We start from the raw sequence: 16,308 nt of genomic DNA on the forward strand, positions 1-16,308 counted from the left end.
CATATTTTGATGAACCTACTACATTCTATGTACATACTCAATCATCAGTTCCAATAATGCAAAATATTTCCTTGCTAGCACTATCAGATACTGCACAGTCTACAGTGATAAGTCAAAGCACAAGTAAGAAAAAAAAGCAAAAAGTTGTTGGTACAATAGCTACCACAACAATCCTTCATAGGCTAGAAAGTTCCACTCCAAATGGAAGAAGGTCTTCTTGTGAAATTTGGAGGCCTTCTTATGGTAGAAAGGAACCACATAGGTGGAATTGTAGGATCGATTTTTTGTTCATGGAAAATTTTGAAACTTGGTGAACCTACATCTTTCAAAGAAGCAATACAAATATCTAAATGACAATATGCCATGGATGAAGAGTACAATGCTCTCATCAAAAATCAAACTTGGATTCTATCTAATCTTTGAGTAGAGAAAAAGGCCATAGGATGCAAGTGGTTTAATACAATCAAGTTAAATGAAAATGATACAATGATAGATACAAAGCCATACTTATTGCTAAAGGATAGTTATAGAATATGGTACAAACTATTAGAAAACATGTGGACCACGTGCAAAGATGACGATTAGCAAGATGGTCATTCCTCTAGCATCATTCTTTTCTTGGCCTACACACTAGATGGATATGAAAAATGCATCAGTGAATGGATTTTTAAATGCAAAAATCTACATGAGATAGCTAGAAGGATATGTATCAAAGGTTAAGTACAAAAAGTATGCAAATTGGTCAAACCGTTGTATGGATTGGAGTGAGCAACATGGAATGCTAGAATCCATAATCACTTTCTCAAATGGTTTTTCAACCATTTGACTCAGATCATTCCTCATATATAAGTAAGACTTCACATGACATTGTCCTTGTTGTAATGATTGAGTCATCATAGATACAATGGGAGACTTATTTTAGGAGTCATTATATAGCAATTTGACGTGGAAGACATGGAGACCTCCACTATTTCTTGGCTATCACAAGGCAAGTATACTTCTAAAGTTCTGACAAAGTTCTGCATGAATGACCCTTGGCTACTCCCATGGAATCAAACATCAAGCTTTCAGCTTCAGCTTTGATCATCAAATATAGAGCTTGAGCAATACAAATAACTTATTGGAAGCTTAACATATTTGGCCATTAGTAGGCCGAACATTTCAAAAGCGGTTGGAGTTATAATTTTGTACATGCAAAGTCCCTAAAAGGCTCACCAGATGCAACTAGAAAAATTCTCATGTATCTCATCGTACATGGGGTTATGTATTTAGATATGATAGATCCACGAATTCGGATATTTGTGTCTTACTAAAACAGATTGGGCTAGTAGTGTGGATGAAGATAGAAAGTGTATGAGTGGTTTCTCTTTTAGTCTAGGCTCAATTGCCTTGACATGAAAAAACAAAGAGCAACCAACAATAACATTATCATCTATTTAAGTAGAATACAGAGGATCCACCAATGTTGCATGTGAAGCAGTATGGTTCAACAGGTTACTTGAGATTTTATCAAGCTATTCTACTAACTTTATGTCAATAACATGAGCAGTATTCAGTTGGCAAAGAACCCTGTATTTCATGCCTAAGCCAAGCATATTGAATTGCATTACCACTTCAAGTTCGGATTGATCTTGTTCATGTTCCGACATAAGAACAAGTTTCTTTATTAAATAGGGCCCCCAACGAGAATTTGGGGCCTATTAATTAATTAGTTGTGATGGCTTGCGCGTGCAAATTCTCAATTAACCTAAGGTAGTGACGCAATGTGAATTCGAATAACGTAAGGCGTGGCGAATTAGAAGCCACACGAGCCATTGGGGTAGCTTCTACTCTCCAGAAGCTTCTGCAGGCTGCTATAAAGAGCAGGCCAGGTTGGGAGCAGCAGTAGGGAAGGAGGATGAAGAAGATACCAGGACCCAGCGGACCCTCCGTATTAAATGGAAACTTAGAGAGTGGAGAAGATACCAGGACCCTGACAGACCCAAGCATGTGGGACTTGCCTTTGACCCCCGGGCCTCCAACTCACCACGCTAAAACTCCATAAACTGGCGTGTGCTCGATCTAGAGCTGCCATAAATCTAATCTTGGATTTTGTGCCATTAGAAAATCCAAATTTTGATTTTATAAAGCACCATCGGCTTAACCTAGTGCAATTTAAGAGGGAGTGTTGGGGAGGTTCATGGGACAAACCGTAATCCTAACCCTAAGGGGTGAACTTGAATATATTCTAGTTTGTGCACACCTCTCTCTCTCTCTCTCTCTCTCTCTCTCTCTCTCTCTCTTGCAAGACTTCCATTCTCAACCTTAACAAATCCACACAAAAGGATTGAGGTAAAACAATCCTTATCACACTTTGCTTTGAATAAATGGAAGCTCTAGAATCATTTATATTTTTCATAAAGGTTTTGAATAGTCTTAAAGAATTAGACATATGCTGATAATTAGAGTCTAAAATTTGAAAATGGATATTGGTTAAGTGGGGGAGACAATGTGGAATAAATTAGAAGCAAAAGAGATTAGAAAAGGCATTAATTGAAGTAAGGAGCCATAAGTATAAGTAGGGTCTCCCTTCTATAAAAAAAAACGAATCTATGCTAAAGAGTTTGCGTGATTAATATGGAAAATGCAAAATAGGTGATGGAACCTTGAAAGGGAAGCAAGGAGAAGCCGTATAAGTTATACAAGACAAGATAGAAACGAGAGCCTGAATTAGAGCAAGAAATGCAAGAAATGATGGCAGCCAACAAATTTCTGAGAAGCAAGTAAAGGCTCTATTTTGAAGAATGTGTTACACAGGGAGGGGCTGCGCCGGCAATTGTGGGTGCAACCAGTAAAGAATAATTTGAGAGACAGACAACGTAGCTGGTTCAGCCAGCGCCCCGCCCCCTCCCCCTCAAGAATTCCAGGCATTCGAAATTCACGTCCTGGGCCGTCGTCTTGAGCGCCGGCGCTGCGTCCAGCATGAAGCTCGACAATGGCCTCTGCCTCCCCTCCGCCTCCCTCCCCTCCTCACCCCTCGGCGATCGCACGGTTATCCACCCCCCCTCCCCTCCTCCTCCATTCCCCAATATGCCTTCCCCCTCCCGTCGCCCGCTCGCCACCCTCGACCGTTGTAACTGCAGCACTGGCACCGAATTGCCCATCGTCCCCATCTGTGAATCCCAGTCGCTGCTATCCCCTGGAAAATCCAGAATGCTCGTCGGCGATAACGGTGCCTTCAACCTCGACGATGTCGTATCGCTGCTCGCCTTCCTCTCCACGAACGGATGCTTGAGAAGCTGCGCGCTTGTCCAACGTGCTTTCGGATCCCTTTGCAAGCACTTTAGCAGGAAATCCTTCCCTTCCGCCGATAGGTAATCTGGCAATGGAGGAAGCTCCTGCGTGCCCCCGATTTGGAGGAGCGCAGCGAATAGATTGAGGCCTTTGCTCCAAGGCGGGCGCCCGGTGGCCATCTCCACAATGGTGCAACCCAGCGACCAAATATCAGATGCAGGTTCTTGCTCCTCCTGCATGATAACCTCTGGCGCCATCCACAGCGGAGTTCCTTTGAGAGAACCCCTCCCCGTCACAATGCCTGCCCTAGGCGTGCCGGTCGCATTTTGATCCAACCTCTTCGCTGATCCGAAATCTGCAATTTTTACACCCGATGAACCGATCAAGATGTTCTTCCCCTTGATGTCGCAGTGCACAATTCCTTCGCTATGGAGGTAATCCAGACCTTCCAAAATGCCGCGGGTATACAGGCGGATGAGCGTCTCATCAAGCTGCCCCCCGAATTTCTTCATGAGATCAGACAGACTGCCTCCGGCCATGTACTCCATAAACAAGTTGCGCATCTGGGCGCCCTTCTCCACGGAGTAGTCGCTTCCCAGGCATCGAACGATGCGGGGCGAATCCAGGCTTTGGAGAATTCTCAATTCGTTCTCCATTGCCCAAAGCTCCGCCTTCGAGCGGTCGGAGCAGGCGATGGATTTCACTGCGATGAGCTCACCGTTATCCATGTTGATTGCGAGGCTAACCTTGCCGAAAGACCCAGCACCGATGAGGCTACCGCGGACCCAATGGGAGATGGGGGAGCTGGGACAGGCCATGGGGGGAAGAGGAGGAGGGGGGGGAGAGGAAGGATCCCTCGCGGCCCTGAGGGGGGGCAGGGATCATGACGAGGGGCAGGGCGGAGGGGGGCGGGGGGGGGGAGGGCGGGGCGCAGGAGGAAAAGGGGAAGAAGGGGAAAAGGAAGGAGAAGAAGGCCCGGCGGGAGGAGGTTTTAAGGGGTAAAAAACCAGAATACCAACACCGAGGTCTCCGCCAAATTTGTCCGACTTGCCGTTGTTGTCCGACTCCCCAAAACCGCTTTCGCGGGGGACACCGCCAAAAACGCCTCCTGATTAACTAAACTCCACGCCCGCGTGAATTTTGCCACAGTCGCCGCCGGCCACTCATCTGAGGCCATGCAAGCACATCGGACGGCCACGATGCGCGGTCCTTAGGCGAGGGCACCTCAAAACCACCGCCGGTTTCGCGTCGGTTAGTTGGGCGGGCCGTCCATCCATACAGCTTTCCTTTTGTTGTTGTTGGGACGGCGGTTGGTTAGGACCTCTGGTTTCTTTCCTCATTTCTTCACCCTCGCTTAACCAACCCCCTTCCATCTGCGTGGGATTGACACTACCCCTTCTTATATTTCTTTGAATGGAACGTCACACCCCTTTTCTTCCCCTTCCTCCCTCCCACCAAGAACATGCTCCTCACCCCACCTCGCCCTCGTGCACCCTCCTTCACCCCACTACTACTCTCCATCCACCTCACCCCCCACACATAGCCCTCGTGCACTCCAGGTTCCCCTCCTTGCTCACTCATAATATTTTAACTTCCCCCCTCCGCTACAAGGAGGAACCTCCCTTTGACATCCCCCTCTATGCTCATCTACCATTCACTTAGCGTCCCATATACTTCAATTTGACTTTCTCACAAGCTACAAGGGGGAATCTACCTTTGACATCCTAGCCTATATACCCCATCCCCAAATATTATACACACACACGTACATTCACGCAAGCCTAGGCTACAACATTATCAAACAATTAAAAATGATAAAGACCTCCTTACTCCTAACTATACCTTTTGAGTGGATTGATGGAATGGAGCATGAAGCCCTAAAGTTAAGTTGCATGCAATATTTTTAGTTCCTACTTTATCCCAACTACATTTCTTCACTCCTCCCTCATATATATTAAGTGTGCATAACACAACCTCATTGATTAGCAATGTTGTCATTTTCACTTTTCTATACCCACTACTCTTGAAAGAGGCTCCAAAACCCCTCATTTTAGTATTCACCATTTCATTTGGCCGTTTGTGCTCCAATTGGATTGTGTAGTGTCTTTATATACCTCCATTGGCACTTATTCCTATAATTTATAACATGACTATAGCCTTTGATGTAGTTGCCTGACCTCACATATATGTGGGAAATAACGAAAGCTTAAATATGCTAGAAAGGACACACATAACTCCATTCACATGCAAACATTAGGGAGTCCCTCTTAGACATGTTGCACACTTCAAGTCCAAAAGGTAGGCATAGCAACTTGCCAACACCACATGGAGAAGTTTCTTTTTCAAAAGAGAACCACCCATACTTTCTTTATTTTAAATTCCAATTCTTTTCTCACCAACATTCTATTCCACGTTTCCTTTCTTATAGAAACATGATGGGTGTATTTCCTACCACAAACTCATTTGCTTTAGAGAACAAAACTTTATACCTTTCATTGACACACATAGCCACCTCATTCCTCATTCAATGGAAAAAGTCTTAAGTTAGAAGAAACAACTCACAAAATGAAGGCATGTAACATGATAACCTATTCAAAAATTGAAGTTGAAAACTCACTAGTAGATGGATTTGATTCGCTTGTGAGGATACCAGTATGATAAGGACAATTGTATTGGAATTTCTGCAAGAGATACATTTATGGGTGTTCTTTCTTGGCGACTACTTAGCACCTTTTTGGTAGAGGATTCCTCTGCCTTGAATGCTTACAAGAGCAAACGGGCCCAACGATGTCACTATTGAGCGTCAAGGCACGGGTATTTATTTCAGAGATGTGCAAAACTAAAAGTGATCAGACAAAGATTAGAAATGATTATGTTCCCAGATGACAAGAAAACGCTTTTAAAATGCCTAGGAACACGATTTGAACGAGTTCAAGCAAAAGGACAAGCACCATGCGAATACTTGTTCGAAGCTACTGTAACCACATCCAAGACTCCAGGGCCAAAATAGTAACAAGACATGTTACGTATTTGAGATCCAAATTTTTTATTCTCTTACTTTTCTATAAGATCTCAAACTGAAAAATTGGCAGCATCCACCTAAAGGCTCCATGTTTGCTAACTATACCAACCTTGCGGATTGATTTTCATACAGACAACACCAGATCGATGGTTTTTGGGACTCCAGGTCGATGGCTTATGCTTGAATTTGGGACTCCAGGTCGATGGCTTCTTCTCAAAGTTGTTTGTCTCTTATTCATAAGAGTTAATGACCCTGCTTCCTCGATCGTCCTTGTAGGTGATGCCCATGACCAGCTTTATGACCTTTTCCACCTCTAGGGGTTAGCAAGTTTTCCCTCTTCGACCCATATGTTTGTATTCAATGGGGAAGCCTTATGGTATTCTCTTTTCCTAAAAGAGGCTTCAAGCAGAGTCGCTATTCCCTCCTCCCTCTATCCTTTACATAGAGGACGCTCTTCTTTTATATATATATAAAGTTAAACAAAAGTGTTTATAAATGAGGCTTAACTCGGAGCTTGGACTAGAATAGCCAGATCGAGTTGATAGCCAGCAAAGGGTGAGCAAAAGTGACCCGACCAAGAGGTTACACTAGAGCACAGTTTCACTATGTAAACTAGTATGCTTTGTAGCCAAGAAAGGCACCTAAGCGCCACTGCCAATTTGCTCTGTAATGCCAATTTGCGTAATTAGGAGCTGCACTCAGGGAAATGCCAAAGCAACCTATCCAACCAAGTCCACATGTAATCAAAGTAGAGAAGGGGATGAGAGGGGAACTGAGGGTAACTGCGCTGCAAGAAAACCAAGACCTAAGGAGGAAGCACGAGAACCTGAGCCAAGAAAGGCCAAGAAGGAAGATCATTATGAATTGGTATCCCTTAACGTAAAAACATGAAGAGACAAAAACAGACGAACTGCCATGAAAATGGGGACGCCAGAGTAGTAAGGGAATAGAAGTTATTGAAGGGAAGGAGAAGCCGTGCCAAAGCGGCTTGCCACTGCATCTCCATCGCGGGCCAGCCAAGCAGTGCTCGCATACGACACAAATAGAGGATTAGTAGCAAACTAACGATCTCATAAGAGAAAACACAGGCTTAAGAGAGGTGGCGGAATAGAGCAAGAGTACAAGTCCTTGTACCCATGCAATATCCAACAATACCCGCAGTCGCTCTGTAAATAACGAAGAAGAGCTTTCAAAGTAAAAAAAGCTCTCATGAGAAAAGAGTCTTTGCCTTACACAAGTAAGTGCAGAGCTTGAGGATAGTACGTGTAGACGGAAACAACAGCAAGAGCCACCTGGTTGCCAATTCCAAGAGCCACACAGCCAATGAAGTTAGTCGGATGGAGCAAAGCAATAAGCTAGAAGAGAGAAATAAAGTTAGAAGAACAAAGAAGATCTATTCATCGAATCTAATAGAGATCACAAGATAAGAGACGATCCAGAAGGTCGGGATTAGAAAGCAACTGGCCAAGCACAACTACAGCTAAAGAAAAAACATTAATCTCCTCACACACATGATATAGGGAGCCAGTACCTAAAGTATAGGCAGCAGTGAGAGCAAAGGAGCGGAAAGAAACAAAGACTGTACCTGAGTGGGTGAACCGAGAGGGGAAGCGTCAAAGACAATTAAGAAGAGAGACCTTGAGAGCCCTGTAGTTAGAGATGGTCGGGTCTGATCTACTGTGCAAGATGGGGGTGAAGGAGGAAATTGACAAAGGGGGGGACATTACAAGGTAATGGATAGAAGGGGGGAGAGGAAGGAGTCATTAGAGATAAGGGAGTTAGATGAGGAGAGGATGCATGGCGGTGTGAAGACATAAGCCATTTCGGATGGCATTACCATGCCGTAATGCTTGCATAGAGTCCCAAAATAGGAGAATCCACCGACTTAGAACATTAATTACTCGATAACTCCATGCCACATTCACCTGCCACACTTAGCAATATCATCCATTGCCAAAATCGCATGAAAAATAATAATTGCAAAACAACATTGTGTGAAAAATAATAGTTGCACAACTTAAATTAACCATTAGATATGATAATTGAAGCAATAAATTAGCCATTAGATAAGATAAAATATTCATGGGCTTTGGTTTAGAAATATGAAGATAGATAGATAGATAGATAGATAGATAGATAGAGAGAGAGAGAGAGAGAGAGAGAGTGTGTGTGTGTGTGTGTGTGTGTGTGAGAGAGAGAGAGAGAGAGAGAGAGTGTGTTTGTGTGTGTGTTAGGACTAGGAATTCACTCCTAGAAACAGGTAGTGGTTCTATCCTAGTTAACAGAGAATGGGATTTGCAATTATTTTTGAAATATAACTTTTATTAATATTAAAAGATACATTTCTAAAAGGATATTTCTAAAAAGATGGATCTCATAGCGACTGGGATGAGAGGAGTTCCAATGTCAAGGATTGCGACCCTTTCTAGGACATCTTCCATGAATGGCAAGGGGTAGTGGTCACACCTAGCGGCGGCGTTAACTTTTTTCAAATCCACGGATACTCTAATTTTTCCATTTTTCTTCAGGACTATCACAATGGGTGACATTCAGTCCGTATGCTTAATCTCATAGATGAATCTCGCATCTATGAGTTTCTAGATTTCCTCCCTTATTATGAGTGCGTCCTTGGGATTCATAGGGTAGGGGCATTGACGTACCAGCCTAGCATCGTCTGGCATGGGGATCGTGTTCCACTACTTTTGTGGGCACCCCTTTCATGTTGGTGTATTTCCAGGCCATGCAGTCCTTGTATTCTCGTAGGAGAGCTATCAAAGTGTTCTCATTGGGGGTGAGATTGTCGGCAACGAATACAAGTTGGGGGTCCTACCCTTCGAGAGCCAAATTTACCTCCTTGACCGGGGCTGGACCATCATATCCTTGTGAGCATCAATCTTCCTGAGATCTCCTGGCCTGTTGGTATAAAATCTTGCGATCCTCGATCATGTAGGCCTTGTAAAGGGTTGGTACCTGTCGTAGGTCTTCCTTCTCTTCAACCTCCTCCTCTATTTCTGCAAGAGAAGTGGTCCTTTTGGCCTTAGTCGAGCTTTTGGATAAAGGGAGTTTCGGACCCGTTTCGGATGTGAAGGGGGCTCTTTCATTGCACTTATAGAGCCAACGGGGGAGGTTATCTTGCTCACCCTAGCTCCCCAATTGGAAGAGAACTCATGGTGAGGGATCATGGCACCTACATATGATAGCCAGTGGAGGTCTGATTTGACCCTTACTATCCCTTTGTTCACCTCACAGGGTCTGAGCATATTAAACATTCTAAAGGGGACCACCGGGGTCATTCTTTCGAGCTCACGAGTAGTGATCTGGAACCCTGTTCTCTCTAGAACTTCAATGTTGCTGCCTAAGATGTGCATCCAAATCTGAGAGAATTCCGGCTAGGGAAGAGGTGCATACCAGAATTCATCGGACTCTTTTTCATCCTCTTCCCTTTCAAAGGATTGGAATAGCTGCAGGGATGTGGTTCAGACAGTTGTGTCAAATTCCATGGCAAAAAGGTGTCTTGACAATAGGTGGGCCTGGTAGGTGCGCAAGTCCACTCGCATGATTTGTTCCTCATGCCACAAATAGATGTTATCGATATGCCAGTTGTGTACAAGCACGAACATTCGCAAGAAGTGTCTGCCTAGTATAGCCTCATATCCCGACTACCGGGTGAATCCATGACTAAAAACATGATGAGGTACATGAATGTGAATACTTTAATGTTAATGCCAATAAGGACTCCCAAGGGTTCCGCAGTTCCTCCATCGGCCAACTTCACTACCAGATGCGCTTGCTCAAGTGCATGTTTTCCCCACTTACCCAGCATTCCTTGGTACAGACACTCACTCCCGCTCCCCATCCAAGATGGCATCAACCTTTTGGTGTTGATAGGTTATGGGGATAGCAACATCGTGTCATCACCCTTGAAGTATTGACCTAGCTTATTGATGGGAACCTTGGGTAAGTTCTGCCCCTTCTTTGGTGACCATTGCTTGGCCTTAGGGCTGGCATGGCCTAGGGGCAGGAATTGTCTATTCATCCGGTTAGATAGGTCTCGCCAAAGAATGGGATTCCCTCTTAGCAGGGATCTGATCGGCATTTTTACCTCGGTCAATACGAAGGTAGCCAACCCGACACTATCATAGGGCTCTTGTGAAGACTCTCTTCCCAAGGATAACAGGTCCTCGAAGCCATAAAGGCACCTTCTTCCTGTAGATTTTGGAATATTGTGTCCTCTTGGAACATTTTATGCATCAAATCTGGAGCTTCTGACTCATCAAAGCTGAAACATTCCTCTTCTTCCACCTTTTCCGGCACTTTGAGTGCCTTTTCTCCTCGGTGGCCTATCAAGTGGGCTGGATGGTTGGTATCCGACCCTCTACTCACCTTGAGTCTATGCTCGAACTTTTCCTGGCAGTCTCGTGCCAAGTTCTAAGCCTCTATTACGTATTGCTTCTCTAGGACCGGGTCAGGATAGGTTTCCTTATAGGAGGGAAGGGGTCATAGGCCTTGGGCATGCACTAGCTTGTTTACCTCTAAGCTTGGAGGTACCTTTGGGTCACCCTGGGTGAAAACACGTTTGGAGGCAGAGGAGGTGGCGAGGGTCACTGTCTCCTCGTCAGAACCATCTTGGATGAGCACCTGGTCAAACCCATCACCTACCCTTATGGTCCTCTTGGATTGGATCTATGGGTGTTGAGGGACCTCAAGGCCTCGCGGTAGGGGCCCTTTATCTTTCCTTGCCTGTTTCCTCATTACCTTACCTATTGCTTTGGCTTGCATCCTTGTTATGACTTTTAAGGGTACTGCGGCCACCTGGCCTCTTTCGATACTAAAAGCAAGTTAAGGCTGGTGTTCTTAGGCAGGGTGACTCGGGTTGTCGGTCTTCTCAAGGGACAGTCCTTGAACAAATGCTCGATTCTACACCCTGCACACAAGGGTGTAGGGTTGGTCGTGGGAGGAGCGGCAGGGGTAAGATCCTTGTAGGGGCAGTCCTTCAAGAAATGCAGCCCTTGACACTTGAAGCATGACACCGAAGCTAGATGTTGCTAACCTTCCCTTCCTGCAGACATGTTAGCAAAGGGGTTCTCCATGTCTGCCGACTCTCTTCGGCCTAAATGTCTGAACATGTTGGAGAATGTACCTCTTAACCTAGATGCTACAAAAGGTACAGAGGAGTTGGGAGAGGCCACACTAGTGAAGGGGGCTTTGAAAGCCCTTGGACCCGAGGGCTCTTGCATTACCTCTTCCAAGCTCTCCGTCTCATTGGACCTAGATAGATCCTCCTGTCGGATTCCTATTATTGAGTGGGAGCTAGGAATTGAGCTTTCAAATTGGGCTAATCCCCAACTAGGGCGAAAGGTGGGCTAGCATAGCTCAAAGCACTATCTTCTAGCGCGGGATCCTTGGACAAAATTCTTCCAGACCGCAAGTGCATGTATGAGACCTCTAACAACACTCAAGCTGAATTGTAGCTCTATAATTTTTTATTTTGGACTACCCCAGAGGTATCCCCACAGTTGTAGGGATAGCTCTATGGCGACAGTTGTAGGGATAGGTTGTCATGCCAGTCGCGGCGGGATACCAATAAGGCAAGATAGGATGTAACGCGCCAGCCTCGACGGGATAGGTAGTGACACGTGCTCGGCTGGATAGAACGCAGGTGGTATCCCCACAGACATAGAGATGAGCTCAAGACAACGGTCGAAGGGATAATGGGGTCAGCAGGATAATGTCTAACACACCAATTGGTGGAATAATTATAGCGATGGGCATGGGGATAGCAAGATGGCAACGGTCACGGGGATGAGCTTACGGCACCGATCGGTGTATGGATCGGCGAGATACAAATATGGCCATGGACATGGGGATGACTGAAGGCATTGATTGGCGAGATAATGTTATAGTGATGGTCATGGGTATAGACGCTATGGCCATGAGTCAATGGCTATCAGATCAACGGGATAATTTGTGAATCCATGGAAGAAGCAATGAGGCACAAATGTAAATCTTTATTCCAAGAGTGGTTACATATATAGGCAACTGCCTCCATGTCGGTAGATCCCAAATCCATAATCATCTCCCTGATTATCTCAATCAATCACCTCATATGATCACTCACTCATCACACCAACCTGACACACCTAACTAGAACCTTCTAGCACACCTACACACACACTTCTTGCATAGGACTCCAAGCCCATAGGCACACACACACACACACATCAATTTGCCCCTTCATTCCCCCCCACAAATTGATTACCTCATCCCTCAGTAGTAGTACATGGGATGCTCCATGGCTTGCCCACCATCATGTGGCAACACTCATGGCCCCGACCTCACACACACATAACCTAGTAAACATATGGATCCTTACCCTTGTCAGATTTGACTTGGGTGTTGTAAGCAGTGAGAGCTTTGACATTCTCTGGTTCTTCTTCCTGCTTCCTCAACAAGATTGGCTGAACATCTCTTCTTGGCATAACATTCCTTTTCAAAGTGTCCAGGTTTGCCACAAAAGTTACATTTCATTTTGCTCTTTCCCTTGAAGTTGCTTAAGTTGCTTCTGGCCAAATATGCCCCTTCTTTGTAATATGTCGAATCTAGAGGGAATGTTCAAAGAATCTCTTTAAAGGCACTAGAATCTTCAGCAAGCTCTGATACCACGTGTGAATCTATGGAAGAAGCAATGAGGCACAAATGTAAATCTTTATTCCAAGAGTGGTTACATATATAGGCAACTGCCTCCATGTAGCTAGATCCTAGATCCTTAATCATCTCCCTGATTATCTCAATCAATCACCTTCTATGATCACTCACTCATCACACCAACCTGACACACCTAACGAGAACCTTCTAGCACACCTACACTCACACACTTCTTGCATAGGACTCCAAGCCCATAGGCACACACACACACACACACAACAAGGAAGTTTGACTGATGAGATATGGCTATGGCAACGGTTGGTGGGATAGCGCTAAGTCGCCGACCCGTCACCCACTAGTTTTTTATTATTTTTGAAGGATTTTGAGTTTTTGTTCAAGTTTTTCTATGCTAGGGGGATGCTATACTATCTAGTCTACCTACTCAATGAAAAAAACTTTCAAAAAAACAACTTTTGAATGCCAAAATGTAAGATTTCTTGAGGGGTGAGTATTACCACACAAAACAACTTTAAAATTCAGCATGATTCATCATTCTTGGTTGTTTTTTGTGAGTTTTGACATCATACACTCCTTAGCACTATTTCAAACTATCTTCCTACTAACTCAAAACACTAAAAAACAAGCTTCAAATGATCAAAAGGACTCTCCAATAGAAAATGATAGTTTTCCCCACTTTTCCATCCCAACTCACACTTCTTCACTTTTTCCTCTCCTACAACTCCACTAACAAAGCTCCAAGTTAAGCTTGAAGCCTTGTCCAATGGGTAGATTATGAAAGAAGGCAAGTGCAATGCAAAAGCATACCTCCATTCCCTAATAGCGGTGCCAAAAATGTGTTGTCTCAACAGTGACTCATTGTCATGGGGATGTTGAAGAGATGCCAATGGAGCCTCCACTCCAAGCTACTCCTTGCAAGAGTAATGCAAGACACGAGCCATCCGCATGTGTCACTCAAGCGGCTTTTGGATTGTCATTATGTGTTTCCATGAGATAAAGAGGGAAAGGGGGAGAGGGAAGAAGAGAGGGGAGAAGGGAAGGAGAAGGACAAGGGAAGAGGAGAGTGAAGGGGGGTGGAGTGGCAAACACAAGGGCACTATGAAGGATACAAGATAACACCCAAAGACACTCTTGGAAGAGAAGAGGCAGCTTGTATTCCAAACTTGTGCATACAACAATGAAGGCCAAAGTCACCATTTGGACTTTTATATATGTCACCTTTTGAAGGGAGGGCCAACCCTTTTCGTTTTAGCACTCTCCCTTTCTTTACATTAAAAGGCTCTTGGGCCCATAGGGTGCCAAGGAATATTTCTATCCTTTCCATCTCTTCCTACTAGCAGAAATAGCGCTTGTGTTAACCATATAAGAGCACTTGGGACAAGCCTGGCATTAGGTGGTGCTCCTAATAGGCTCCCAGATAGCACTTGTGTTAGCCTCATGCTCCAAGCCCTAAGCTATGTGGGGCTCAAACCCCTTGTATGAGGCTCAAAACCTGGAGTGGCGGGGCCGGATCTTGGGCTACTTGCAGCTTCACTCCCACGAGACACTTAACTGCAACTTACAACTGGAACCTGCAACCTGTGCCCGTTGCCTGCAATCTTTGACCTTGGGGTATTTGGGGCTCAAACTCCCTGAGCTTGTACTATACTCCTTTCATGGCTACAACCGTTGAAGTAAATCATGAAGCCTAATCACCTCTAATCATTTATTACCCTGCATTCATCGACTGTACTCCATGGATGTTAACATGCCCCCCTTGCTATTACTAAGCTGCCCTTGGATTAGCCGCGCTGGAGGAGAGGTGTGGCAAGGATTGTCTATAGGACTGCATAGCGGTCCAGTTGGTGGGGGATGAGCCGAGTTAGGTACGAGTGATATGTTCAAAAGTGGGTGTCATGCATATCCTCGTACATGCGGATGTGGTAGCTATCGAGATTGCAGACGCGAAGGTAGAGGTGGAGATCCTGAAACTGCATAGGACCAATGTCGGGGTTGAAGACAATTTGATTGGTCAGATTGTGGAGGCGGTCATTGATGGGGCGATTGTGGGTGGGGAGGTCACGGAGTTGTAAGAGGAGGAGGTGATTGAAGTGGACCGTTGCCACGATGATGGGGTCAGGTATCGAGCCGTACGTGTCGTTGAATGACTGGAGGTGGAAGCAAAATCCCTCTTGAGTCATTTCTTTGGGGAAGTTCTACTTCAAAAAATTGTATAACATATTAATGTCCTTCTGTTGGAGCTCTCAGAATTCCACCCAAGTCCATCATCGTTCCATTTGCATGTACAAGGGGTGGATCTGGCAATCGACATGGGCATTGCGGTAATGCTGCCAAAACTACTCCATTTTGAGGAAGGCAATGCACAAGTGAGGCTGTAGATCAGCATCTGCATCGGTCCGCCGTGCGACTAGGGCATCGGGGGTGAGGTGGTATCCTCCTCTTGTACGCTTTGGATGTGCGCATCGCCAATCATAGAAAGACTGGGTGATGAATTGCATGAGAGGGTGCACCGCCAAGATTTCATAGAGGTAGAGGTGGGAGCCCTCAAGTCTCCCTCAAGTTGGCACTTCCAATGGTGCATAATTGCACTATCTGGCAGTTCTTGGAAGAACGAGTGCAAGTCAAGGTGCCACTATACATTTTCAGGCAGGGAGGAGGGAGGAGCTTGCAGAGCCTCATCTTCTTCAATGGGCATGGGTTCCTCCTCTACTGTGCCTGTTGGCATTGTATCATCAGTTGTCTAGACAAAATTGGCTCCCTTGAGCAGCGTGTTGAGAGCCTCTTCAAGGAGGTCGATCGAAGCCATAGAGGAGATGGACGGGGAGGTCTTGTGCTATGCGGTGGTTGTGTTAGAGGCATTGGAAGAATATTCAGATAGAGTGGTGCGAGGAAGGGAGGCAAAAGAGGTTGGGTGGCTTGCTCAGTGGGCTAGGTAGGATCCAAAGGATGTGGTTGTGGGATTTGGCAGGTGAGGCGGTAGAATTAAATATTGAGATGGCTTCTTAGCCTTCCTCCTCGGCTAGTTCCTCAAGATATGCTACATGTATTGTTTCAAAATTGCTCATCAAGGACTCAAGTGAGTCTTGGAGAGCTTGTGGCACCTAGTTAAAGAGGATTATAATGTCGAGGGGGTTGTAGGTGGTGGACTAGTATGCTGCAAGATGCCCTTGAGATTGTATTGCAAACACTCGGCTGTGGGTCTACATCCAATTAATGTCATCTTGCAAACTTTCGAGGGTGCTGACCCACGGGTTGAGTTCCTCGGGCTTTGCTAATTGCATCACATCATCATCCATTGGATAACCAGTGGACTCTGTGATGATGCGGCACCAAGCTTGGAAATTGAGCAG

At 45.3% G+C, this 16,308-nt stretch overlaps 1 protein-coding gene across 1 annotated transcript; it reads right to left on the minus strand.

The window, feature by feature from the left end:
* Positions 1 to 2,832: 2,832 nt before the first annotated feature.
* LOC147906287 (mitogen-activated protein kinase kinase kinase 20-like) lies at positions 2,833 to 4,091 on the minus strand. Its single transcript, XM_087384062.1, has one exon. The coding sequence runs from the start codon at positions 4,089 to 4,091 to the stop codon at positions 2,868 to 2,870; it is 1,224 nt and encodes a 407-aa protein (XP_087240188.1). The 3' UTR covers positions 2,833 to 2,867.
* Positions 4,092 to 16,308: the final 12,217 nt, after the last annotated feature.

This window comes from Dipteris shenzhenensis, chromosome 1 (assembly GCF_047967505.1).
Source record: "Dipteris shenzhenensis isolate YYH24624 ecotype China chromosome 1, Dip_SZ_1.0, whole genome shotgun sequence".
Taxonomy (NCBI): Eukaryota; Viridiplantae; Streptophyta; class Polypodiopsida; order Gleicheniales; family Dipteridaceae; genus Dipteris; species Dipteris shenzhenensis.